Source organism: Podarcis melisellensis (genome assembly GCF_964234715.1).
Source record: "Podarcis melisellensis genome assembly, chromosome: 6".
Lineage (NCBI taxonomy): Eukaryota > Metazoa > Chordata > Lepidosauria > Squamata > Lacertidae > Podarcis > Podarcis melisellensis.
Window position 1 is genome coordinate 70,862,482 of NC_138538.1, and position 25,335 is coordinate 70,887,816.

General features: G+C 47.9%; 1 protein-coding gene across 5 annotated transcripts in view; it reads left to right on the forward strand.

Moving 5' to 3' along the window:
• The window catches only part of LRRC8D (leucine rich repeat containing 8 VRAC subunit D), a 90,861-nt gene extending 68,169 nt beyond the window's left edge, over positions 1-22,692 (forward strand). For all 5 annotated transcript variants that reach the window (XM_081914164.1, XM_081914166.1, XM_081914163.1 and 2 more), the window contains exon 2: positions 19,751-22,692. In XM_081914164.1, the coding sequence (XP_081770290.1) occupies positions 19,753-22,332 (2,580 nt within the window). In that variant the 5' untranslated portion in view covers positions 19,751-19,752 and the 3' untranslated portion in view covers positions 22,333-22,692. The remainder of the gene's footprint in view (positions 1-19,750) is intronic.
• The last annotated feature ends 2,643 nt before the right edge of the window (positions 22,693-25,335 follow it).

The following is a 25,335-nucleotide window of genomic DNA, read 5'->3' on the forward strand; positions in this document are numbered from 1 at the left end:
GTGTAACAGAAGCTGGGGGCTAGGAGAGCACTCTTATATCCTTCCTTGCAAGAGCGGCCTTGCAAAGTCTGCCATTCACACCCTGAACCAGTGTTTCCCAAACTTGCATCTCCGGCTGTTTTTGGACAATGATTCCCATCATCCCTGATCGCTGGTCTTGCTAGCTAGGGATAATAATAATAATAATAATAATAATAATAATAATAATAATAATAATTTATTTGTACCCTGCCCATCTGGCTGGGTTTCCCCAGCCACTCTGGGCGGCTCCCAATAGAATATTAAAAACATAAGGCATCAAACATTAAAAACTTCCCTGAACAGGGCTGCCTTCAGATGTTTTCTAAAAGTCAGGTAGTTGTTTATTTCCTTGACATCTGATGGGAAGATGTTCCACAGGGCAGGTGCCGCTACTGAGAAGGCCCTCTGCCTAGTTCCCTGCAACCTCACTTCTTGCAGTGAGGGAACCGCCAGAAGGCCATCAGAGCTGGACCTCAGTGTCCGGGCTGAACGACGGGAGTGGAGACATTCCTTCAGGTATACTGGGATGATGGGAGTTTGGAAAAGACTGCCCTAATTGCTGCCACCTCTCTTTGTCTTCACCCCTACAAGCCTCCAGACCGGAGGGAATTCCTGGGCTCTCAGGCAAATGGGGATAACCTCCAGTTTCCTCTCCAGGGTGAAAGAAATTTGCTTTTCTCTGCCAAAACCTCTCTCAGCTTCCTGTCTCTCCCAGAGAACAGAGCAGCCCATCTTATACTTCTGTAGCATGAACCATGCGACGTAGGCTCATGGTTCATTCTACAGTTCATGGTTCATGTGTTGGCAACAGTGCATGCAGACCCAACCGTCCCAAGCAAGGAAAGAGATGATTTTGCATGGCTGCAAGGAGTAGCCTTCAGAAACCACATTTCCCCCCCATTTCACAGTATTCCTTTAGTGCTATTAACAGTCCTTGTGAGATGGAAGTTAGAAAATGCAGAATGTTAGCACCACCAATGGGTCTGGAAACCTTGCTCATGTCTGGTTCCTCCGTAGGCACAGTTAGATTTGTTGGTTGTGGTTCATCAGAGCTGTTAGCCTCTTGAAGATGCAATGTTTTAGTAGCACTTGTACAAGAAATAAATTTTCTCATCTTTCAGTTACAATATTATAGCCACCAGCCAAATGATGCTGGCTGATACTCATGGAGCTATAAGCTATATAGCCCTGAGGCCTGCTAGCAGTTGTCTGTGCACACAAAATGACACTTGTCACCTACAAACTATGGTGATCTATTGCCTGGAAAATGGTTCTTCCTTGCGACACATGAAGCTGTTAAATAAGAAACAGTTGCGTGTATATATTGTGCAATAAAATGATCCCCGGCAATAGCTGAGTAGAAGGTTTATTTACATGAAAAGCCAACTCTCCTTCAGTTCAATAAAGGAACCCAGGAGCTTGTCATCTTGGAGTAATTTTAATAGCTGTGAACTTAGGCTTTGTCATAGAAAGTCTCGGTCTCTTGGGGGGTTGTACTAACGGGGTTTTCCCTAACATCTAATTAAAGGAAATTTAATTGGGCAGGCAACACTGTTTATACACCAAGAGTTATACTTACTGATTTAACCTAGGCCTGCAATTTTGTTTCTCAGTATTGTCTTGCTGCCTTGAGATGGGTTAATTGCCACTGGTTCCTTTTCTGACCTGGTTGTTTAATCTGCACGTAATTTCTTTCGATTTTTCAAAGCCTCGTTTAAGAGATTAAGTGCTTTTTCTTTCATTCTTCTTTCTTCCTTCCCGCTTTCCCCCTGCTATACAGGTGCTGTTACATCTGCACTGTGTTTCAGCTTTTCCTAAAGCTTTGAAACAGCCCAGCTATGAAGCTGCAATTATTCTTTGCTCTTATAGAAGAACTGCTGGCTTCCTATTAGAGCTACTGACAGGTTTCCCATTACTGTCCTAGTAGTCACATGTGGCCCCCGGTGGGTGGTGTAGTGTAGTGGTTAAGAGCGGTAGACTCGTAATCTGGTGAACCGGGTTCGCTTCCCCGCTCCTCCACATGCAGCTGCTGGGTGACCTTGGGCTAGTCACACTTCTCTGAAGTCTCTCAGCCCCACTCATCTCACAGAGTATTTGTTGTGGGGGAGGAAGGGAAAGGAGAACGCTAGCCGCTTTGAGACTCCTTAAGGTAGTGATAAAGCGGGATATCAAATCCACACTCCTCTTCTTCGCCTTCCTGTCCTGAGTTTCTAACACTGCCAACTTGAACTGCTTGGAAGAGTGGTGGCCTAAAGAAGGAACCCAAGGAATTGTAGCTTGGCGAGGATTCTGTTAGTTCCCTCGTATTCCCTTCCCCTCAAAACTCTACTTCCCAGAATGGTGAAGTACAGTCGTACCTTGGAAGCTGAACGGAAGTCCGTTCGACTACCAAGGCACGGCTTCTGATTGGGCGCAGGAGCTTCCTGCAGCCAATCAGAAGCCGCGGAAGCCCTACCAGACGTTCAGCTTCCAAAAGAACATTCACAAACCGGAACACTCACTCCCGGGTTTGTGGTGTTCGGGAACCAAAACGTTTGACTGCTAAGGCGTCCGTCAACCAAGGTACGACTGTGTATGACTGTTATTGCAGCTTCAGTCTGTTGGGTGGATATGCTCTTCAGAGAAAATGAAAAGGTGACTCAAAGGCTACTTAGGTGAAATAAAGGACAGTACAAGACGCCTTTTAAGAACTGAAGCACCAACTCCCCCAACACTCTCCCCTAGACTTCTTTATTTTAAGTGAAGTTTTTGGGGGCAGGGGGTTGAAGCGGAGTGTTGTGTTTGAAAACCTAGCTTTATGAACATTGCACAGACTTGGGCTTTAATCTCATTTTGGCTCTTGCACAAAATACATTTTATTGCTCTTTCACCAGAGTGGATGAAGGTAACTCTCCATCATATTCATGAGCCCTGCCAAGAACTACAGAAAGAGTTATGAAATGAAAAATACTTTCCAGCCTCCACAGGTTATTAACAGAAACTTACAGAATTTAATACGCCAAATTAATCTGGCTTGGTAAGCACTTAGACCCGCCAATCATAAAATAGTGTGTTTTTGTTTTGCCAAGGTATTCAAGCAAGTGTTTAAATCTAATGCTCTCTGCTGTATGCAAAATGCACCAGGGTGGTCATTGACTCAGGAAAATCAAGGGGCTCAGAGGCCTATGAATGAAAGATCCTAGCAGAAAACTAATTTACAAGTCAAAATGTGACTGGTATGTGTGCGTTCCTTTTTAAACAGAGAGGTTCATCATATACCTGAGAATTAAAATGGTAGCTTTGCTTTTTCATCATCTTAATGTCCACTCATATTTTCCTGAAAGCACATGAATTGTGTATATAGCATTATACCAGAACGTTCTGCATTTCAAATGATTAAGAATGGGAGGATTTAGTTAAAAGGAAGTAGGAAAGTGTGGGGGGGGGGAGTTTATGTAAAGGCATTTATTGAAAATAGGAAAAGACACAAAACGTGAAAAAATTGACAAACGTGTGTTAAGCGGCTAACACATGATAACCTCCTTTATTAAAGTCTTGCCCAACTTTTGTTTCTAATAGAGGGAGAAACAGATTATAAATTCTTACAAATTAAATATAAACCTACAGTAAGGCAGTCCAAGAAGCAATTTGAGGAGCAAGTCAAGGCATTAACTTTACACCTTAAGGTGTTTCTATGATTACAATAGTTAGCCAAACAGAAGAATAAGCCTTGCTGAGGAACTTATTAGCTTTCCTTTTTTTCCAAGAGAATTCTTACCTTACTAACCTTATTTGTAGGGGGGCAACCTTGTGGGTTAGCAACAAACAAACATGCTGATAGCATCTGGATTTTCAAGAAGTTCTTGACAAAAGTTAGTGAGTTTCTCTTTTAACTAATCACTTATTGATAAGGCAAGAGGCACATGAAAGGAAGAAATCAATGGAATCCACTAGAGATCTGTTTCACTTATCGTGCATTATCTGGAACAAGGGGTATATGGTGAGGTAGCAAAGTCCCAGCAAGGATGTTGAAATTCCATACAGATTGGGAGAGCTTCAAGACTCTCCAAACTGGGTAACCGGTCATTGTAAGTGTAGGCTTTGTGTGAACATTGGGACAAAAAGCAACACCCCCTAACGTCTTGCATACACTGAAGGAGTCCAATTTTACTGCAGTTAACCAGGAAATACATAATTTGAATTAGCTGCAGGAGCTTGGGCCAAACAACAGGCTTATAAAACCTATGGATCTTAATCACCCACCTTGCCCAAATTTGCACACACAAAGAAACCAGGTGATGAACTGGACCGTAGAGCCATGCTTCTGGTTCTGCACCCAATGACATTTAGTTCTCCCTAGCTCGGCCCCTGACATCTATACATTGTGTGTGGTTTCTGTTGGGGAAAACCTACACATGGCTTGTGTACCTGTGCAACCACAATTCCAGGCTTTTCTCCAACTCACAGCCAACACATGCTTGGGGAAGTAACAGATGGTGCACTGGGAACATGGTGCTTAACCTGATCTCTCTCTGGCCAGGCCAATGGAGAGAAGAGGCAACGTCAGTGCGGCAAACCCTCTGGCAGAACCAATTGGGAAGCTGGTTGGAGCTAGGGCAAACTGTTTTATCGTGGATGGGACCGGCAGCACTGTTCCACAGCTCTTTTAAATCACATGGACACATGTCAAAAGAGTGTTTACGAACAATGGGGGCTGCTTCTGTCCCTATAATTTACTCCCAGGGCATGTGAAAAGTAAAGATGGCAGGTGTTTATGTTATTAAAGCTCCTCTTGCATTGCTGTTGGTAAAACCAAAGATAAGAAGATTACAGGGAGCTGTCAAGTATACCGCACCTTTGTCCTACATTCATAGTGGTTTCCAGAGAGATTTGCAAAGGATTCCCCACTTCAGAAAATTGTATTGTATTTGTCGCAGGAAAAAATCCGAGGGCTCTCTTGGACAAATCAAGACACCAGCCAGAGCAATTCAGAGCAAAACAGCAGCCAGTAGGCTCGGTCTTTATTAAGAAAAGACTGTCGCGACAGGACTCCCACCGCCCACGAAGTGAAGCAAGATGGAAGCCCCGAACAAAGGAAGACCCTAACTTTTATTAGTTGCTAATCCCCTAAACTACACCCCCAGAATTACATCATATTTACATCATGATTACATTAGAATTAGGAGGAGTCGAGGAGGGGCTACACAGGTAATCCGAGTGTCCTGACACCTGGCCGGAGCTTCCTCCCCCTCCTCACATGAGTCACTTGTGGAAAACAAAGAAGAAGGGCGAAGTTTCCTGCCCCCTGAGGGGAATCCGGTCAGTGTCCTTTGTGGAAGTCCGAGCAGAATACACTGAGATATGCAAGTTATTGTATCCCTGATAGCCTTGTGTCTGAGCCCATCATCAAGGCTATCAAGGTTGTCCGGTCAGCGGGGAAAAGGTCACCGAGTACGTGACAGCTCGGTCAAGGGATTATGGCCACTCTGTCCCAAGTCACCCCCCTTCGATAGTCCTTGTGGCGTGTAGTGGAATAAAAGTGGTCCGATGGAAATCCGGCGTACGGTTGATTTTTAGTGAATATAAAACGGTGAGAGTTATCGAAGTTCAAACCAGTTCCAAGTTCAGGAAACAATGTAGCAAGGTCTTGATTGGATCAGTCACGGTTGACTGAACTCGGAAACATTGTATCAGTGAGCTGTCAAAGAGGGGCGCAGCGAATGCCGGCTGCAGTACCAGCGCAGCGGCCACCAGGGGCACTGTTCGGCAATGATGATTGGCTGAGGCGGCCGCTGCTTGACCTAGAGTTCAGGCGCCCGGTCTACTCACAGCAAAATGGGCGAAGCGGAGCGCTCATGGCGGACGGCTGTCAGTCTAGCGCTTCCTTATTTACGGAAAGCTTTTGAGAGGTGACCCCCTAAAAAGGGGCATCCCTCGGACCAGGGAGGGGAGATGCGTGTATGTGTGTGTGGTGCTTATGTGGTACACGTGTCAATGGGGGGGGGGGCGATTTCCGGTGACAGTTCCCCCCTTCGGAGATAAGATTGCGGAGGTTGGAAACCGCGCAATCCTTCTCTCCGCACAATCAATAAAAGTCTGACATGTCATACCTAAGATCCGGGCTCCGGTAGTTCTTCAGGGGTCCCATTTCGGTGGGAGTCGCTTGGGTTCTTGGAGCCGGTGGTCCGTGGGCGGTAGCCGATCGCGGGAGATGAGTCGGGAGGCAAGAGCCGCACGTCTGACAGCACATCGGGAAGCAGTGGATTGCACAGCAGAAGACAGCAACGGAAATAGTTACAGTTATGAGGATCAGGAGTCCGTTTCCTAAAAGGTGCTTTATCCACCCTGACCCAGGCAGCCAGCTCCACAACTGGGCATCGGACAGACCTTCATGTTGGATATCTTTAAGCTCTTCCGTCAATTTATGGATGTTGTTTAGATGTCCAGTGATATTGAGGGTTTGGTCGGACACGTGTGTGCAGCATTCGGTTCCGACGAGAGCACAAACGCCTCCAGTCGAGGCTAGAACGTAGTCCAAAGCAAGGCGGTTCTGTATCGCAGTCTGTCTGACCTCTGTTAACTCCGTTAGGATAGATTGAGTAGCCGCATTGGATTCTTCCATAAAGTTTAGTAGTATGTCCGTTAATTTGAGGATATCGACGTGGTTGGAGCCGGCCCCATATGCAGGGAAAAGAGCCCGGCCATAGGTTTCGCTATTGGCTGCTACGTCAGAGAGTTGTGACAAGTCTTTTGCCCTCTTATTACGTCTTCTTCCGGGAGGCAAATCCTGGGTGACCCGGACTCCGGGCAGGATGAGGCCGAGGTAACATGTGCCACGGGAGTGGGGGCTGGCCCATACATAGCCGCGGTGGCCACAAACCCAGAATAACCCTTGTAGGCATGAGTCTATGCGGCCGGTGAGAAAAGCACGGAAGAAGCACTGGGTGACCAGGGAGGGGATCCAGGAGTTAGGTAAGGACATAACATATTTCCATGCAGACATTAAGGTGGGGTGGATGGAGGGATCGCCTTGGTGCCATAGGGTAATTTTGCCATTTAAAGTTATGTCAATAGTGTACTTACAGGTGCTTTCGCCGATGATTTTGTCGTTGCCGCTGAATTTTCGGCAAAGGTCACCTGTTGTAGGTCCAGTCAGGTAGATGTACTGGTGGGTCAAATTTACGGCAGTCAGGTTCCAAGACTGCACGTCAGCGGAGAGATGTTGTTGCAGGGTAAGAGGTACTCCTAGAAATGGTATGCCACTGTGAAGATGTGCAGGAGCATTGGCACAGATCCAGCACTCCTTGGTTGTCGTTTGTTTTGCGATTTGAGATATTAATTTCACATAGGTGTTGGAGTGCCAGGTAGATAAAAAGTCGTTGGTGTTTTCAGATACTGACAGTTCCCCCCTTTGTCGGGGTGCGGTACCGGCGGGGTGAAGGGGGTCTTGGCGAAGTAGGTAGGTTAGATTTGTGGCGAGACCTCCACACCTTTGGGGTCCGGTAGTGTCCCATGCTGCTGGAGGTGTAATAGAGTGGTGCCATCCTTCGAGGTATGCTTTTCCGTCCCAACCGGAGGCGAGTCCGATGTCCCAGACGCAGCAGTACCTTCGGAGGCAAACTCCTTGTAAGATGGTTTCGCGGGGAGTGGAATCCACTCGTTGACAATAAAAGCCATGAATCAGATGGTCTGTAGGGTGATTTTTGTCGGTATAGACTGATTCTCCGCCACCATTGTCCAGAAGTGTCCAATTGAGAGTTTGTTCAGGGGTTCCATCGGAAAAAAGTACATAGGAACCATTGAAGCAGTGGGCTCGATTCCAAGAGCCATCTTTGGTGAGGATGAGTCTGCCTAGCGGAGCGTAGGAGGTGGAGCGAATAAAAAGTTCCCAAGTTTGGTGGGGAGAGAGGACGGGCAGTATGGAGTGTCGAAGGAGCACACGGGTTTCGGGCAAGCAGAAATCAAAGTCCCCTAGGCGGTCTGGGGTTCCTGTTTTTACCATATCGACAATTCCAAAGTCTAGATATTTGTATTCCATTTGTAATCCAGGGCACGAGGTGTGAGTGCCTATGGAGTGGTGAGAAAAGGCAGAGGTAATAAGAAGGAGGAGGAAGGCGGGTATTGTGGTTGTCATAACGATGGGAAGTAGAGTAGCTGTCAGACGGAGGTGTCAGATGGAGCTGTCAAATGGAGCTGTCAAACGGAGTTGTCAGATGGAGCTGTCAGATGGAGCTGTCAAATGGAGCTGTCAAATGGAGTTGTCAAACGGAGTTGTCAGATGGAGCTGTCAAATGGGATTGTCAGATGGAGCTGTCAAATGGAGCTGTCAAACGGAGCTGTCAGATGGAGCTGTCAAATGGAGCTGTCAGATGGAGCTGTCAAATGGAGCTGTCAGATGGAGCTGTCAAATGGAGCTGTCAGATGGAGCTGTCAGATGGAGCTGTCAGATGGGGATGTCAGATGGGGATGTGTTCTGCGGAGTTTGAGGCGAATTGGGGGTTGGTCGTTCTGGGCGGCTGCTGTGGTTATCTCTGAGATCCAATGGGTTGGTCGATCCGGTCCGGTCTGTTGGGCCCGATTCGTGCCCCGATCTGGTCCGGTCTGTTGGGCTCGATTCGTGCCCCGATCTGGTCCGGTCTGTTGGGCTCGATTCGTGCCCCGATCTGGTCCGGTCTGTTGGGCTCGATTCGTGCCCCGATCTGGTCCGGTCTGTTGGGCTCGATCCGTGCCCCGATCTGGTCCGGTCTGTTGGTCGTCCTCTGTATCGCTGTCGTCGCCTGTTGGGCGGCCTGGGACGCTGTAGGGCGAGTCGTCGGGTGTAGGTTCCGGTGGGGAAGCGGGTTTGCAGCGTGTGTGATGTAACCAGGCCGTCTTTTCAGCTACCTTAACGGAAGTTGGAGTGGTTAAAAGTACTTGGTAAGGACCCTCCCAAGTGGGCCGTAGGGGTATCTTTTGATAGGTTTTTGCTAGTATCCAGTCCCCGGGTTGGTATGGGTGAACATTTTCATCTAAAGGAATGTTTTGACTTGAGGCTGCATATTTGTGGAGAAGGGTGAGTTGTTTTTGCAGCTGTATTACGTAATTGGTCAATTCTGATTCGCCGACTTCTAATTCTGATGTGGGAAACTGGGTGTTGTATACTGGGGAAGGTCGTCCGAATAACAATTCATAAGGGGAGATCTTGAGGTTTCCGCGGGGACATGCCCTCAAATTATGCAGAACTAATGGAAGGGCATTGACCCATTTGATGCCAGAGTCTTTACAAAGTTTTCCCAGCTGGGTTTTAAGTTGCTGGTTCATTCTTTCGACCTGTCCAGAGGAAGGAGGGTGGTATGGGGTGTGCAATTTCCATTTGATCCCCAGGGCGCTGGCTACTTGCTGGATTACGTCTGAAGTAAAATGTGAGCCCCTGTCGCTATCTATGTGTCTAGGGACCCCGAAACGGGGAATGATTTCTTGTATTAAAATCTTAGCGACGATGTGTGCAGTTGTCCTACGAGTAGGGAAGCATTCCACCCACCCTGTCAACTGGTCAATTATTACCAACGCATGCTTGTAGCCTTGGCAGGGAGGTAGGTCTATAAAATCTATTTGGAGGCTTTCGAACGGTACGAAAGCCCATGGTCTGGCTCCTGGTGGGCACCTGGCAGTATGTTTTGGGTTAAAACTTTGACAAGTGTGACAATTTTTGACGGCGGCTTTGGCGGCAAGGGCAAGACCTGGGGCGTACCAACAGCGTTGTATGGTGTCCATAAGTTTCTCTCTTCCCCAGTGGGTACGTTGGTGTAGGACTCTTAGATGTTTAGGTACCCATAGCTTAGGCATTATGAGTCTTTTATCTGGGAAATACCAGACGCCGTTTTCCAAGTGGGCTCCCTGCTCTTGCCATTTTTGGATCTCCTCTGGGGTTGCAGTTTTGTACATTTCAGTGTAATCTATGTCTGATAGGACTTGTGGTCCCTGGAATTCATTATCGGCCGAAAAGGGTTGAAGCGCTGCTTCTTGCGCTGCACGGTCAGCACATCTATTTCCTATGGAGATGGGGTCCTTCCCTTTGGTATGTGCTTTGCAATGGACTACTGCAATGGCTTCGGGTAGGTGTATGGAGTCCATGAGGCGTTGCACCAGAGGGGCATGTGCAATTTGGGTGCCTGCTGCAGTTAAGAAACCCCTCTGTAGCCAGATCTGGCCGGTGGCATGCACTAGCCCAAAACAATACTTTGAGTCCGTGTAGATGGTGATTTTCTGCTCTGCCCCTAATTCACAAGCCCTAATTAGTGCAATGAGTTCAGCAGCTTGTGCGCTGTATTTTCCGTTGATGGGTCGTGCTTCTAGGGTTCCTTTATCGGTGACTACGGCGTATCCACTTTTTCGCTCCCCTCCCACAACTTTGGAGCTCCCGTCTGTATACAGGACGAGGTCAGGGTTGGTTAAAGGGAGATAGTCGAGGTCTTCTCTGGGTTTTTCTAAATGACGGACTATTTCGGAGCAGTCATGATGTGGGGTGCCGTCGTCCGGGAGGGGAAGGAGGGTCGCAGGGTTTAGGGAGTTTACTCTTTTTATGGTGACATTTGACGGGCTGAGGAGAATTGCTTCATATTTATTTAGGCGTTGGATAGTGAATCGTTGACATCCCTGCAGGCTAAGTAGCGTAGCGACCGCGTGGGGAACATTCACAGTTAAGTCGTGTCCCAGGACTGTTTCTTGCGCCTTTTCTAAAAGCAGGGCTGCCGCTGCTACAGCCCTCAGGCAGCCCACGTTTCCCAGTACCGTGGTGTCAAGTTGAAGGCTGTAATAAGCCACAGGTCTATTCCTTCCCTGGAATGGTTGGGTAAGGACACCAGAAGCTACTCCCTTATTCTCATGTACGTACAAAGAGAAGGGAAGTCTATAGTCGGGGAGCCCGAGGGCGGGCGAGGATCTCAATTCCTTTTTAATAGATTCAAAGGCCCCGAGTGCCTCAGCGGACCATTGTAGTTGGTCTGGGGAGTCATCATGTGTCATTGCCGTAAGGGGACGGGTAAATTCTCCATAGCGGGGGATCCACGCTCTGCAGAATCCGCTCATCCCTAGGAATCCTCGGAGTTGCCTTTTAGTCTTAGGTAAGGGAAGTTTTGTTATTGTTTCGATCCGGTCGGTCGTTAAAGCGCGGGTGCCCTGTCCCAGTATGTGGCCAAGGTATTTAACCTCCTTTTTGCAATATTGTATCTTTTTTGGAGATACCTTGTGTCCCTTGTTTGCTAGTATGTTCAGAAGGGTTATTGTATCGTTTTTACAAGATTCTGGATCCTGGGCACAGAGTAGAATGTCATCTACGTAAAGCCTCAAGGTGGAGCCTCCCGGCAAGATCACATCTGCCAAATCTTGGTGCAGGATTGATGAGAATATTGCTGGGGATTCCACATACCCTTGGGGTAACCGGGTCCACGTCAGTTGTCCTGTCTGCCACGTAAAGGCAAAAAGGAATTGGCTTTCAGGGTCTACCGGGATGCTGAAGAAGGCAGAACATAGATCTATGACGGAGTACACCATAGTTCCCTCCGGAATGGTGCTTAGGAGGTGGTGGGGGTTGGCAACAACAGCATGTCTCGGGATAACGAAGGAGTTAATGAGTCGAAGATCTTGCACCAAGCGCCATTTAACTGGATTGGTGTTAGGTTTCTTGACGGGAAGTAGAGGGGTATTGCAAGGGGATGCACACGGGACTAGAACTCCCATCTTCAAAAATTCATCGATCATCGGGGCAAGTCCGTCTATCGCTTCTGGGGGAAGTGGGTATTGTTTAGTGCAGGGGAAAGGTAAATCGTACCTGTAGTTTACTTTCACAGGAGTGGCAGATTTTAAGAGTCCTACTGAGGTTGATTCGGTTCCCCATAGAGAAGGGGAAACATTTTTTAGGAGTTCTGGTGGAAGATCAATGTTGGTATTCTGGGCTTCCTGTAAAACTCCTTGGAAGTTGAAGATAGACTCGTTCGGCATGTGCAAATAAATGCCTTCTTGACCACATTGTATGGTGGCGTTTAATTTACATAGCAGATCCCTCCCTAAGAGATTGACGGGGCTGGAGGTTAATAGGAAAGTGTGTTTTACGGATAGAGGTCCGACAGAGACATTTGCAGGGTTTGAAAGAGGGCAATTTCGAGGAATTCCGTCAAGTCCCATTACAGTTCTGGTCTCATTCCCGGGAGTTAGATGGCTGTTTGTGAGGGTGGAGTAGGTGGCCCCAGTATCCAAAAGGCAATTATAGGGTTGCCCATCTATTTTCATGGTACAGATGGGGTCGGAAGAGGATAATTGTAGAACTGGACAGAGGAAAGAAAAGATGGTGGGATCTGCTTTTAATTGTCAATGTGGTTGGTATTCTTCCATTACCATTTCACGGGTTGGTTCTGTAGGGCGGTTTTCTCGTTTGTAGGGATTGATAGTGCCGTGGGGTTGCCCGCGTGGTCGAGGCTGTGGCAGTGATGTCTCAGCGCGGGGTTGTGTTTGATTTGAGAATTGGTTGGGGTCATGTGTAGGGGCAGGCTCTCTGTATCTAAGATGTGAGTTTTCTCTATAGTCGGCTCGTACGGTTCTCATCCGGAGGGAGCAATTTCTCCGGATGTGTCCTAATTCCCCACAGTTAAAACAAACACGGTCGTCTGGGAGTTCAGACTCCCGTGGGTTAAATCTTTCTTTGGAGGTTGGTACTCCGGCCGCATAAGCTAATACCCGCGGGGAGTCAGGTTTTTGGTCTTTCTTTTTTCGTTCGTCCCTAGAGTTGAAAACGGACTTAGCGATGGAGAGAATTTCGCTGACAGTTTTCCCATCATATCCCAAGTGAGAATTTAAAGCCTTTCGAATGTCTGCAGTGGCTTGGTCCTTAAAAAATCCCTTGACTATTACTTCGTGTTGTGGGCTTTCCGGATCTATTCCACCCCAGGTTTTTATGGCGGATACTAGTCTCGAATAATAGTCAGATGGATGCTCGTCGGGTCCCTGGAGGATGGCTTGGACCTTAGTCCAATTTACGGTCCGCTGCCCTGCAGCCTTAATGCCATCCAATATTGCCTTTTTAAAAATTTTTAGACCCCACATCCCGTTATCCGTGTTATAGTCCCAATCAGGGTTGTTTAGCAAAGTCTGGGTGGTTAGGGGAGCCATCGAGGCAGGTCGGTTCGGTTGGTAATCCTCCCGAGCCAGGGCTTCTCCCGCCTTCGCTAATATTTCCCTTTTCTCCGCTTCGTTAAAAAGTGCCCCGAGCAACATATGGACATCGGCCCAAGTGGGGTTGTGCGTGGAGAAGATGGTGGCCACTTGACGGTGGCATTTGTCCGGGTCATCCCGTAGGGAGGGCATTTTGTCGGACCAATTCATTAAATCGGAAGTGAGGAAGGGTTGGTGAGTGAAGACCATGCGGGGCGGGTCTCCTGCTCTGGCTGGGGGAATTGGCAATGCCCGTAGGGGGAAAGCGCCTTCCACTTCGCCGTTCGGTAAGTTATCCCTGTTTCGTGTTCTGCTGGACACGGGTCCGTCCCGTTCCCCGTTTAGCAACTGGCCGGAAAGTATGGGTCCTAAACCCAAGTTAGCTTGATCCCCTTCCGTGTTGGAAGTACTTGGGGAGGGTTCGGATGGTAGTGTCGTTATTGCATTTTGAGGGGGGGCGTCAATGGCTTGGTTAAGTGACCCGTGTACCGCACCCCCCGCTCTAGCTTCGGTTCTGTTTCCTTGCCGAGGTTCCGGTGGTTGCGGAGCCCGTGGTTCGGGGTAATAGAAGGGAATGAGAGTTCGATCTAATTGTTCCTCCTGAGCTCTAATTTCATCATATGGAGGGGGTCTGGTTGTCTTCAGGACCGCCATTTGTCGGACGATTTGGGTTTGTTGCCGCTGGAATAATTCGCGGGCTTCCACAAAGGCATTCAAATAATATAACTGCTGGGGCCTCTCGTCAGTTAGATATGATTTGAGCGCTTGCATTCTTACGAGGTTAAAAGAGCCATGAGGTGGCCACTGCGAGGCTGGCTCCAGGTGGTGGGTAAAGGCGACCCACGCAATGCTACAAAGGTCCCTCAATTTAGATTTTGAGAGTCCTTTCCTCCCTTTCAGTTCCTTCCAGTTTGAGAGGACAAAATGGAGAGGGGTATCAGAGTCCTCCCTTTGGCGGGAAGGCTCTGCAAAAGCCTTATCGCCTGGAGGAGTCCAGTCATAATGTTTAGAAGCCTGGGTTCCCATTCTTCCTACGTTAGAGATAGAGGGGGCAGAGACACACACGAGGGGGAGGGAAAGGTGGGAAGAGAAGAAGAAAAGGGAAAGATATCCTTTTAGTATTTAGTTCTGTAGAATCCTACGATTGAGCTCGAGCGTCTGCCACGGGACACCTTGGCTCGAGAAAGTTTCAAACACGGGACACCCTGGCCCGTCTGCCACGGGACACCTTGGCCCGAGAAAGTTTCAAACACGGGACACCCTGGCCCGTCTGCCACGGGACACCTTGGCCCGAGAAAGTTTCAAACACGGGACACCCTGGCCCGTCTGCCACGGGACACCTTGGCCCGAGAAAGTTTCAAACACGGGGCACCCTGGCCCGTCTGCCACGGGACACCTTGGCCCGAGAAAGTTTCAAACACGGGGCACCCTGGCCCGTCTGCCACGGGACACCTTGGCCCGAGAAAGTTTCTACCTATATTATTATTTTCCCCTTTTGTTAGCGCAGTTGGCAAGACTAATCCTAGTGTGGGGCCCCAATTTGTGAACCACCCCTTCTATTCCCCACGACAGCCTCCTACCTATCCTTCGGACTAAGTTCAGATTCCTTACTGGACGCCTGCGCAGTGCAGTGCCAGATCAGGACCCGAGGGAAACAAAGCTTTGAAAGGAAGCAAACGACCTTGCGTTCTCACGTACACGGGTCATCCCTAACAAAGGTCGCCGTGCAGGAGGGGCGGCTTCATTTGCATTGATAGGGACAGTGAAGAAAGGTTCGTATGGGCGCCCCTGGACGACTCCGAGAGGGGACACCAGAGAAACAGTAAGCACCACGTTTTTCCCGGCCACGCTCCGAGAGGAAAAACGGGGGAGAAAAGGAGAGATTCGTAGGGGACGCCTCTGGCCGACTCCGAAAGAGAGCGTCGGAAAGGGATAGTAAGTCTCCCGTTTTCCCTGGCCACACTCCGAAAGGGAAAACGGGGAGAGAAAAGAGAAAGGGAGATTCAAGATTTAGGCGTAACGTTGGAGATAAAAGAGAAAGATTTCGGCTGTCGTGGAGATGTCACTATCCACCCCCCTCCCAATGTATTTTCTTCAGAACCATACTCACGTCCGTCGGTGTCCCTCGCAGATCCCGGGATCCTTTCTTTAGCCGGCTTTACCTCGCCTTTGCTCTCTCTGGTTGGGCTTCTGGTGACGGTTGATTACCGCCCGCAAAGAGGAGGCAGGGAGAGGAAGAAGGATCCCTGGGCTAAGGCTGCCCAGTGGCGCCCGATCCCCTCTATCTCCCCTCTCACCTCTGCAGGAGAACCAAGCGTCCCTTCGTGGTCGCCAACTGTCGCAGGAAAAAATCCGAGGGCTCTCTTGGACAAATCAAGACACCAGCCAGAGCAATTCAGAGCAAAACAGCAGCCAGTAGGCTCGGTCTTTATTAAGAAAAGACTGTCGCGACAGGACTCCCACCGCCCACGAAGTGAAGCAAGATGGAAGCCCCGAACAAAGGAAGACCCTAACTTTTATTAGTTGCTAATCCCCTAAACCACACCCCCAGAATTACATCATATTTACATCATGATTACATTAGAATTAGGAGGAGTCGAGGAGGGGCTACACAGGTAATCCGAGTGTCCTGACACCTGGCCGGAGCTTCCTCCCCCTCCTCACATGAGTCACTTGTGGAAAACAAAGAAGAAGGGCGAAGTTTCCTGCCCCCTGAGGGGAATCCGGTCAGTGTCCTTTGTGGAAGTCCGAGCAGAATACACTGAGATATGCAAGTTATTGTATCCCTGATAGCCTTGTGTCTGAGCCCATCATCAAGGCTATCAAGGTTGTCCGGTCAGCGGGGAAAAGGTCACCGAGTACGTGACAGCTCGGTCAAGGGATTATGGCCACTCTGTCCCAAGTCACCCCCCTTCGATAGTCCTTGTGGCGTGTAGTGGAATAAAAGTGGTCCGATGGAAATCCGGCGTACGGTTGATTTTTAGTGAATATAAAACGGTGAGAGTTATCGAAGTTCAAACCAGTTCCAAGTTCAGGAAACAATGTAGCAAGGTCTTGATTGGATCAGTCACGGTTGACTGAACTCGGAAACATTGTATCAGTGAGCTGTCAAAGAGGGGCGCAGCGAATGCCGGCTGCAGTACCAGCGCAGCGGCCACCAGGGGCACTGTTCGGCAATGATGATTGGCTGAGGCGGCCGCTGCTTGACCTAGAGTTCAGGCGCCCGGTCTACTCACAGCAAAATGGGCGAAGCGGAGCGCTCATGGCGGACGGCTGTCAGTCTAGCGCTTCCTTATTTACGGAAAGCTTTTGAGAGGTGACCCCCTAAAAAGGGGCATCCCTCGGACCAGGGAGGGGAGATGCGTGTATGTGTGTGTGGTGCTTATGTGGTACACGTGTCAATGGGGGGGGGGGCGATTTCCGGTGACATATTTTGTGCCACTCGTTCCTCCCAGTAGTATAGGAAGCTGGTTGGGAGGGCATGAGAAATAGCCCCTCGTGCTTAGAATTGGTGCTTGTATGGAAGTGATTGCATTGAAATAGTCAAGTAACAACAAGGCACCTTTTCAGTACCATGAGTGTCAAAACTATTGGAGGCAACGTATAATCTGGGCTTCCCTGTGAAGGTTTCTCTCTAGTCCATAGAAAACCTGGAAATATCTGAACAGTGTGATCACAGCACCTCTTCCCAGTAGATCTTGCCCCAGTGAGACAGTTGTGGGGAATGAAAGTCCCTACCTTCCCACCGCTCCCTAGAGCTCCTCCCTCTGTTCCTTCCCCAGCAGCCTGAGGTTCTGTCGTCTTGTCTCTCATTGCTCCATCCTCTTCATTACTCTGTGTGTTCTTGGAGACCAGCGGGGAGGGGAGCTGGTCGTAGCAGAAGGGGAAGACACTCTGGATTCTTCAGCAGCCTGCCCCATCTCTGCCTACTGGTCCGCCTCCTCTCCTGCCTCTGATTCGCGACTGCTCTCTGCCACAACCTCTTCCTGCTCACTAAACCCTGTTGCCTCTTCAGCTTCTGACTTCCAGTCTGCTCCCTCTTCTCCCTCTGACCACTCATTGTTGTCCCACCACCAACCCCCTGGCTCTTAGCCTTCTTCCCCTGGGGTTTCCCTTGGGGGTTCCCCAGCTGGTGCCTCCCACCACTCTGCATCAGCCAGTCCATGACACTAATTCTTCCAGGCTGTCCTGCTCTCCCTACCCATTAGGTGTGGGTGCAGAAAGTACACGTGAGCAAAACTAGCATTTTTAAAATTTTTTTAAATAGAAGAACTAGATTTTATGGGGGAGGGAGGGAGCTTCCCCCACCTTCTTGTTTGCACTCGAGGAAGAGGCTTCCAAAAACTGATCTGACTAGTAGTTTTCTAACTGGCCATGCTTCTCTTAGTTTTCATGCTATATTTACATTTTCATAGTCTGGTGTAGGGACGCGGGTGGCGCTGTGGTCTAAACCATTGAGCCTCTTGGGCTTGCCAATCAGAAGGTCGGTGGTTTAAATCCCCACAACAGGGTGAGCTCCCGTTGCTCGGTCCCAGCTCCTACCAACCTAGCATTTCAAAAGCACTCCATAAAAGTGCAAATAGATAAATAGGTCTGGCGGGAAGGTAAACGGCGTTTCCATGCACTGCTCTGGTGTTGGTGTTCCATTGCGTCAGAAGCGGCTTAATCATGCTGGCCACATGACCCGGAAAAACTGTCTGTGGACAAACGCTGGCTCCCTCGGCCTGTAAAGTGAGATGAGTCGTCTGCGACTGGACTTAACTGTCAGGGGTCCTTTACCTTTACATTTTAGTTGGTGGGGTGGGGAGTGAATTGTCAAATTACACACACACACACACACACACAATTCCCCTGTGTCTTATAATTATTATTTTTTTAAAAAAAATATTTCCTTATCAAAGTTAAAAACCTAAAATCTGTGCAAATGCATTTAACTGGAATAATTCTGAATTCCTTCCTGCACATTGCATTGCTTCCAGTTCCTCTTCCTGGCCACCATAGCTGGGGAAATATTTTTATAGCCTTAGCAATGCTCTCTTTGGTGTGTTTACTCAGAAGTAAGTCCTGCCAAGTTCAATGGGATTTCAGACTTAAAACTGATGGTTGCCTAGGCAACTAGTCGCGAAATCTCCCCTACTGCTGGTCTTGCAGTTCACCTGATACTACTTTGCAGTCTCTCCTTTGGAGACCTGGTTTTCTCCTGTTCAGGCAGTGATGAATAAGCAGGCATCCTTTTTGCATTTAGTTAGATCATCTTGTAGTTGCAGGTCAACGTATATGGTAGGTTTCTTTGTGGGTTGTTTTTTTTAAAAAGGATGCTTACTGTCTTCCAGAAAATCCCAAAGGCAGCTCTCCTTGTAAGAATTAGGGGCAGGGGGTAGTTTCCTAAAGTGTGGTTTTGTTTTACTTAGCTCTTCAAGACACGTAGGTGAAAATTGAAATCATACTGGGCTGTGTAATTATAAGCAACAAAACTAGATCTCTCCATAACACCCAAATTCTCATACTTGCATAGCTCATATCCGGTGAACATAATTAACAACAAAAGCCTGAAATCACTGAAAAGAGAGCTGCATAAATGCTTTGAGAACTGCTCTTTGTGGAAAGAAATTAATTCTAAAACGTTGACTAATTTTTAATCGTTAAGAACTGCTTTTTAGCAACGTCCATTGTACCATCATGCCCCTTTTGTACCATCATGCCCCTTTTGCAATACCATTTTCCCTTCAGGAAAAAAAGGCTTTTATAAAGAACTAAACGGCGTGGTGCTTCCTTCATTTGGTATGATTTTAAAACTCTTGAGTTTGTTGACCAGTGAATGGGGGCAGAATCTTCAGATGGATGTATGTCACAGAATAAACAACATTGCCCAGCCTTGAGTAAATCCGTTTAGGGTTGCTATTCACAATGGGTAGAGAAAGGGTTGTGTGTGTTCCTTTTTCATTTCAGAAAGCAAGTGAATGATGTTAACAATTTGTAGGTCTTGTACAGGAGTGGCTAAGGGTCTGATTCTCCCTCTCCCCCCCTCCCCTGGAAAAAACAAGGTTTTCTTGCTACCCAATAACCCTCCCATTTTGACAGTGGCAGAGCATGTTATTGTTGTTTAGTTGTGTCCGACTCTTCATGACTCCATGGACCAGAGCATGCCAGGCACTCCTGTCTTCCACTGCCTCCTGCAGTTTGGTCAAAGGCAGAGCATAGGAAAACAATATAAGTGGATACTGGACTGGGTTGAGCAGAGACGTCTGAACCACTTTAACGGGGATGCAACTCACTCCTTTCCCAGTCATTGGATGGATCATTTGAGCAAGGAGGGCACAATAACCCCCTCCTTTGCTGATCTACATGGGTTAGCTGAGGGTGTGTGTGTGTGTGTGTGTGTGTGTGTGTAGTGGCTACACCCACTACTGGAGGGTTAGCCAAGGGTGAATATAGCCCTTCAGCCAAAAGGAAAAGGTTAGCCACTCCCTGGTCTAATGGATTAAGTTTACATTTAAGAGTCTAAAGTACAATTTGATCTGCCAGCAATGAATGACAGCTGCTTTTTCCTTCCTTCTCGTTGCAGGAATGTTTACCCTTGCAGAAGTTGCATCTCTTAATGACATTCAGCCAACGTACCGCATTCTGAAACCATGGTGGGACGTATTTATGGATTACCTAGCAGTCGTTATGCTGATGGTCGCCATTTTTGCTGGAACCATGCAGCTGACCAAAGATCAGGTGGTCTGTTTGCCCGTCCTGCAGTCGGCTGTCAATGCAAAGGTGCAGCCCACCTCCTCGGCGAGTGCCAAAGCTACAAACGCTGTTCCAGAACCCGAAACAACCGCAGCCCAAGACAAAGAAGCGCAGGGAACGAGGGCCATTTCTTTTGCACCTGTCGTCGCAACTGACATACCTCTCAGCAGATCTACCTTTCCGCCGTTGCACTCCACTGTCGCCAGTCCGGAGGAGAAGAAGGAGCAGGCAGATCCCCTGGGCCGGAAAACTAACTTGGATTATCAGCAATATGTTTTCATTAACCAGATGTGCTACCACTTGGCTCTTCCTTGGTATTCAAAGTACTTTCCCTACTTAGCTCTTATACATACCATTATTTTAATGGTCAGCAGCAACTTTTGGTTCAAATACCCCAAAACTTGCTCTAAGATTGAGCACTTTGTTTCCATCCTGGGGAAGTGCTTTGAATCTCCGTGGACTACAAAGGCGTTGTCTGAGACGGCATGTGAGGATTCTGAGGAGAATAAGCAGAGGCTGACCGGGGCCCAGTCTTTGCCCAAGCATGTGTCCACCAGTAGCGATGAAGGAAGTCCGAGTGCCAGCACCCCCATGATCAACAAGACGGGCTTCAAGTTTTCAGCGGAGAAGCCCGTCGTCGAGGTTCCGAGCATGACCATTTTGGACAAAAAAGATGGCGAGCAAGCCAAAGCCCTCTTCGAAAAAGTACGGAAATTCCGGGCGCACGTGGAGGACAGCGACTTGATATACAAACTCTACGTCGTCCAGACGGTCATCAAAACTGTGAAGTTCATATTTATTCTCTGCTACACGGCAAACTTTGTCAACGAAATCAGCTTTGAGCACAGCTGCATGCCCAAAGTGGAGCACCTGACCGGCTACCAGGAGTTCGAATGCACACACAACATGGCTTACATGCTGAAAAAGCTGCTCATCAGTTACATTTCCCTCATTTGCGTCTACGGTTTCATCTGTTTGTACACACTCTTCTGGTTGTTCCGGTTACCCCTGAAGGAGTATTCCTTCGAGAAGGTTAGGGAAGAGAGCAGCTTCAGCGATATTCCAGATGTTAAGAACGACTTTGCGTTTCTCTTGCACATGGTCGATCAGTATGACCAACTGTACTCCAAGCGGTTTGGTGTCTTCTTGTCAGAGGTGAGTGAAAACAAGCTGAGGGAAATAAGCCTGAACCACGAGTGGACTTTCGAAAAGCTGCGCCAGCATGTTTCCCGCAACGCCCAGGACAAGCAAGAACTCCATCTCTTCATGCTCTCAGGGGTCCCTGATGCCGTGTTTGATCTTACCGACTTGGACGTGCTGAAACTTGAGCTGATCCCTGAAGCTAAAATCCCGGCTAAGATCTCCCAGATGACGAACCTGCAAGAGCTACACCTCTATCACTGTCCCGCAAAGGTGGAACAAACAGCCTTCAGCTTCCTTCGCGACCACCTGAGGTGCCTGCATGTGAAGTTCACCGACGTGGCGGAAATCCCGGCTTGGGTGTACTTACTTAAAAACCTCCGGGAGTTGTACCTGATAGGCAACTTGAACTCTGAAAACAACAAAATGATCGGACTTGAATCTCTTAGGGAACTGAGGCACCTCAAAATTCTCTACGTGAAAAGCAACCTGACCAAAATCCCATCCAACATCACAGATGTGGCCCCACATCTAACCAAGCTCGTCATCCATAACGACGGCACCAAGCTCTTTGTGTTGAATAGCCTTAAGAAAATGATGAATGTAGCAGAGCTGGAATTGCAGAATTGCGACCTGGAGCGGATTCCGCACGCCATCTTCAGCCTCACCAACTTGCAGGAGCTGGATCTGAAGTCCAACAGCATACGCACAATTGAAGAAGTCATCAGCTTCCAACATTTGAAAAGACTGACTTGCCTGAAGTTGTGGCACAACAAAATAGTCATCATTCCTCCTTCCATTACCCACGTGAAAAACCTGGAGTCGCTTTATCTCTCCAACAATAAACTCGAATCCTTACCGGCTGCAGTGTTCAGTTTACAGAAGCTCAGATGCTTAGATGTGAGCTACAACTCTATTGCAGTGATTCCCCTGGAGGTAGGCCTTCTGCAGAACCTCCAGCACCTGCATATCACCGGAAACAAAGTAGACATTTTGCCAAAACAGCTGTTTAAGTGTACCAAGCTGAGGACTTTGAGCCTGGGACAAAACTGCATCACCTCGATTCCGGAAAAGATTGGCCAGCTCTTGCAGCTAACACACCTAGAGTTGAAGGGGAACTGTTTAGACCGTCTCCCGGCTACGCTGGGTCTGTGTCGGCTTCTCAGGAAAAGTGGACTCATTGTAGAAGATCACCTCTTTGACACGTTGCCTTCAGAGGTCAAAGAAGCGTTGAACCAAGACACAAACATTCCCTTTGCTAATGGGATCTGAACAGAGGTAGAACTCCCAAGTGACTAACGTAGATTATATTAAGAGTACACCTTGTTATAAAACCCTGTGTTGGGAATCCGGAACTCCTTTTTTGTAAGAAAGGACTGTTAACCGAGGGTGGTAGAAGCTTGTTTGGTGTTTGTAGTATTTTGAAACATCATTTCCAAATTTTTTGGAGGGGAAAGAGGAAGGGGCGGGGAGGGAAATCCTTAAACAATCTTGATTCTTCTTCTTTTTCCTTTAAAGATGTTTGTAACTTGGATGCTGCCGCTTTTGAATGTTTACAAACTGCTCGCCTGCTTAATGTACATGATTAAACTGGTGACCTTTTCTTACTATAAAAAAGCAGTTAGTGGCTCAGTTCATTTTAGCGTTCTTTTAGAGACTACAGGTGCTGTATTGCTGATGCTGATCTAGCAAGGAGAAACTGGACGTTCATTCAGTTGTGAATTGTCTGATGTGATCATCTGCCCTCTGCTATGTGGATGGGAATAGGGATTTCTACCTTTCTTGCAACATGGATGGAAAATACACCACCACCTGCTCTTTAAACCTCGTGGCGGCGTGCATGTTGCATGTGGCTATCTTTTCTGGACCGCAAATCTCGTTTCCTAAATGTACAGCAAAGGGATGTTTCACATGCAATAGGTCCCAGATACACACCCTGAATGCGATCGTCATCTCCCACTAAAAAAGGCTGGGAATCTTCCGACAAAGAGCACGGGAGAATGCAAGGTGGGTTGACTAGGAGGGAGCACTGCTATATCATGCTAGCCTCAGGCTGTGCCAAAGTACAGCATACCATGGGCAAATGTTAGTGACGAGCTATGCTAGAAAGAACACTTTGCCTAAACAGAAATCCATTGGCCCAGACAACACCTCAAATCAGGCCCTGAAGCTCTTACGTATGCAGCTGAAATAAAAATCGAAAGGCGTAGCGTACAGCACCTCAATAGTGATGGAGTATGAAGCATCAGCTCTGTTCCAAAGAGCAGTAATTTTTAACAAAACAGTTTTCCCAACATCACATTTTGGAGCTTGGACAGACTACGGTCTCAATGCCTGCCACCATCCAGGTCTGTTCCTTAATCATATTAGGCCTTCTGCTGTTTTGACTGATTTAAACACCAATGAATCCGTTTTGGGACTAATCAAAACCCACTTAGCTGAAACAAATGGCTGGGAAAGCTGGGTTCAAGCTGAATATAGCTTAAAAAAAAAAAAAAAACCACAAAACTACAACCCAGTAGTTGAGCCCCCACCCCTTTATTCAAGAACAATACCTTCCATGGCCTAGTTTTAGCGAGTACATAAACAAAGAATTTGCACTATCGTATTAAGTTTGCTTCCTCACATCACTCAAGATCAGGAATGCTCTTGTGACACCCCCTTATTTTCTTTTTCTTTTTAAGAGGTGTAGCGGGGGACCATCAGCAGGGCTCCCCTCATCCAGATCGGAATATTGTGTGTATTACTCCTGTTGTATGGGAGTTTCTGGAGGTACAGTATTAAAACGGGAAGGGAAGGGATTGGGCTGGGGGGGTGAATTAATTTGAAAACGTCTGTTTTCATTTGAGACAAAACATCACTTAACCCCACCTGCATACAACACTTCCCAAGACTGCATTTATTTATTTTGCCTTGTTGAACAATGAGTTTGTTACCAGAGAGGGGGTGCTAAGACTACTTTTGTCAGCGAGTGTGTCTTCCCAAATGTCTCCACCAAACTCCTCTACTGCCTGCATTCCATTTGCTCCCTGCTTCGTTGCTGGAAGAGAGAGGGAAAACAATGTGCCCTAACATGATTTAAGAACATGCTCCGGAAGTAGGACTGATAATAAAAGTCCCCTTTCTTTGAAGCAGAATAGTTAAGAATCTGGCTCCAGAATGAAAGGAACTGGCAATCGCCTACTACCAAAAGGGGGGGAAAAGTCATTCATGGAATTCTTGTTACAAAGGCCCTTCCTGTGGCCTTTGCGTAATTGTAGAAAATGAGCGACACAGGAGGGCTGGAAAACATATGGCACCTTTTGTATCGCATGCTGGACAAATAATCCAAATTGTTTCTTAAATAGTTTTTTTATATTAAAAGTTATTTGTGTTAAATCCGAGGCTTACAGAATCTCAGCTGGGTTCATGACTCATTTGTGTGGCCGCCTTCCCCTCTGTACCAGGTGTGCTGACTAGCAGAAGAACACCCAGCTATGCACAGGGACAGGGGGTATTTTGTGAGAAAAGCCTTTCTTCCCCCTTTAAATTATCTCTAATAATTTAACCTCCTTTTGTGTATGGGAGGGCTGTGTGGCAAAACCTCTGAGACTGCCTGGCAGTGAAATACGCTAAAGGAGTTGCTTTTCCACAAGCAGAAGGACTCCTTTCATTCACACAAGATAGAGAGATCTAGAAGAAACATCTGCTGGAGGAAGGATGGGTGGGGAGAGATGATTTGGGCAGATTCCCATTGTCACCTCCAAGACTCTTCCAGATAGAGTCGACTTCTACTAGCCATGGATGAAGATAGTACGGCATCTGACTACCAGTTGCTGGAAACCACAGGAATCAAGAGTGCTCTGCTCTTCTGGCTTTCCCATGACCATGAAAGAACAGGGTGAGGGCCGTTGACCGGATGCAGCAGGCTCCTTTTTTGTTCAGATACCTTCAACTCTCCAAATTTTCAGGACTCACAGGGGACAGCAGAGAGAAGGAGGAATCAGTTAAAATGATCCCCAAACCCACTGCTTTCTTCCAGAAGGCGTATCCACTCTGAGATCCAGCTCCGAGGGCCTTCTGGCAGTTCCGTCATTGTGAGAAGTGAAGTTTCAGGGAACCAGGCAGAGGGACTTGAGGGAAGTTTCTAATGTTTGATGTCTCACTGTTTGATGAAGATGACGACAACAGCAGCTGGGTACTGGGTGCAATTAAATGCTACTTTTATGAAACTGACAGACCTCATTTTTTCATGCCCATAATTTTCAATGGGTCTACTGCTCTGCATAGGGACGC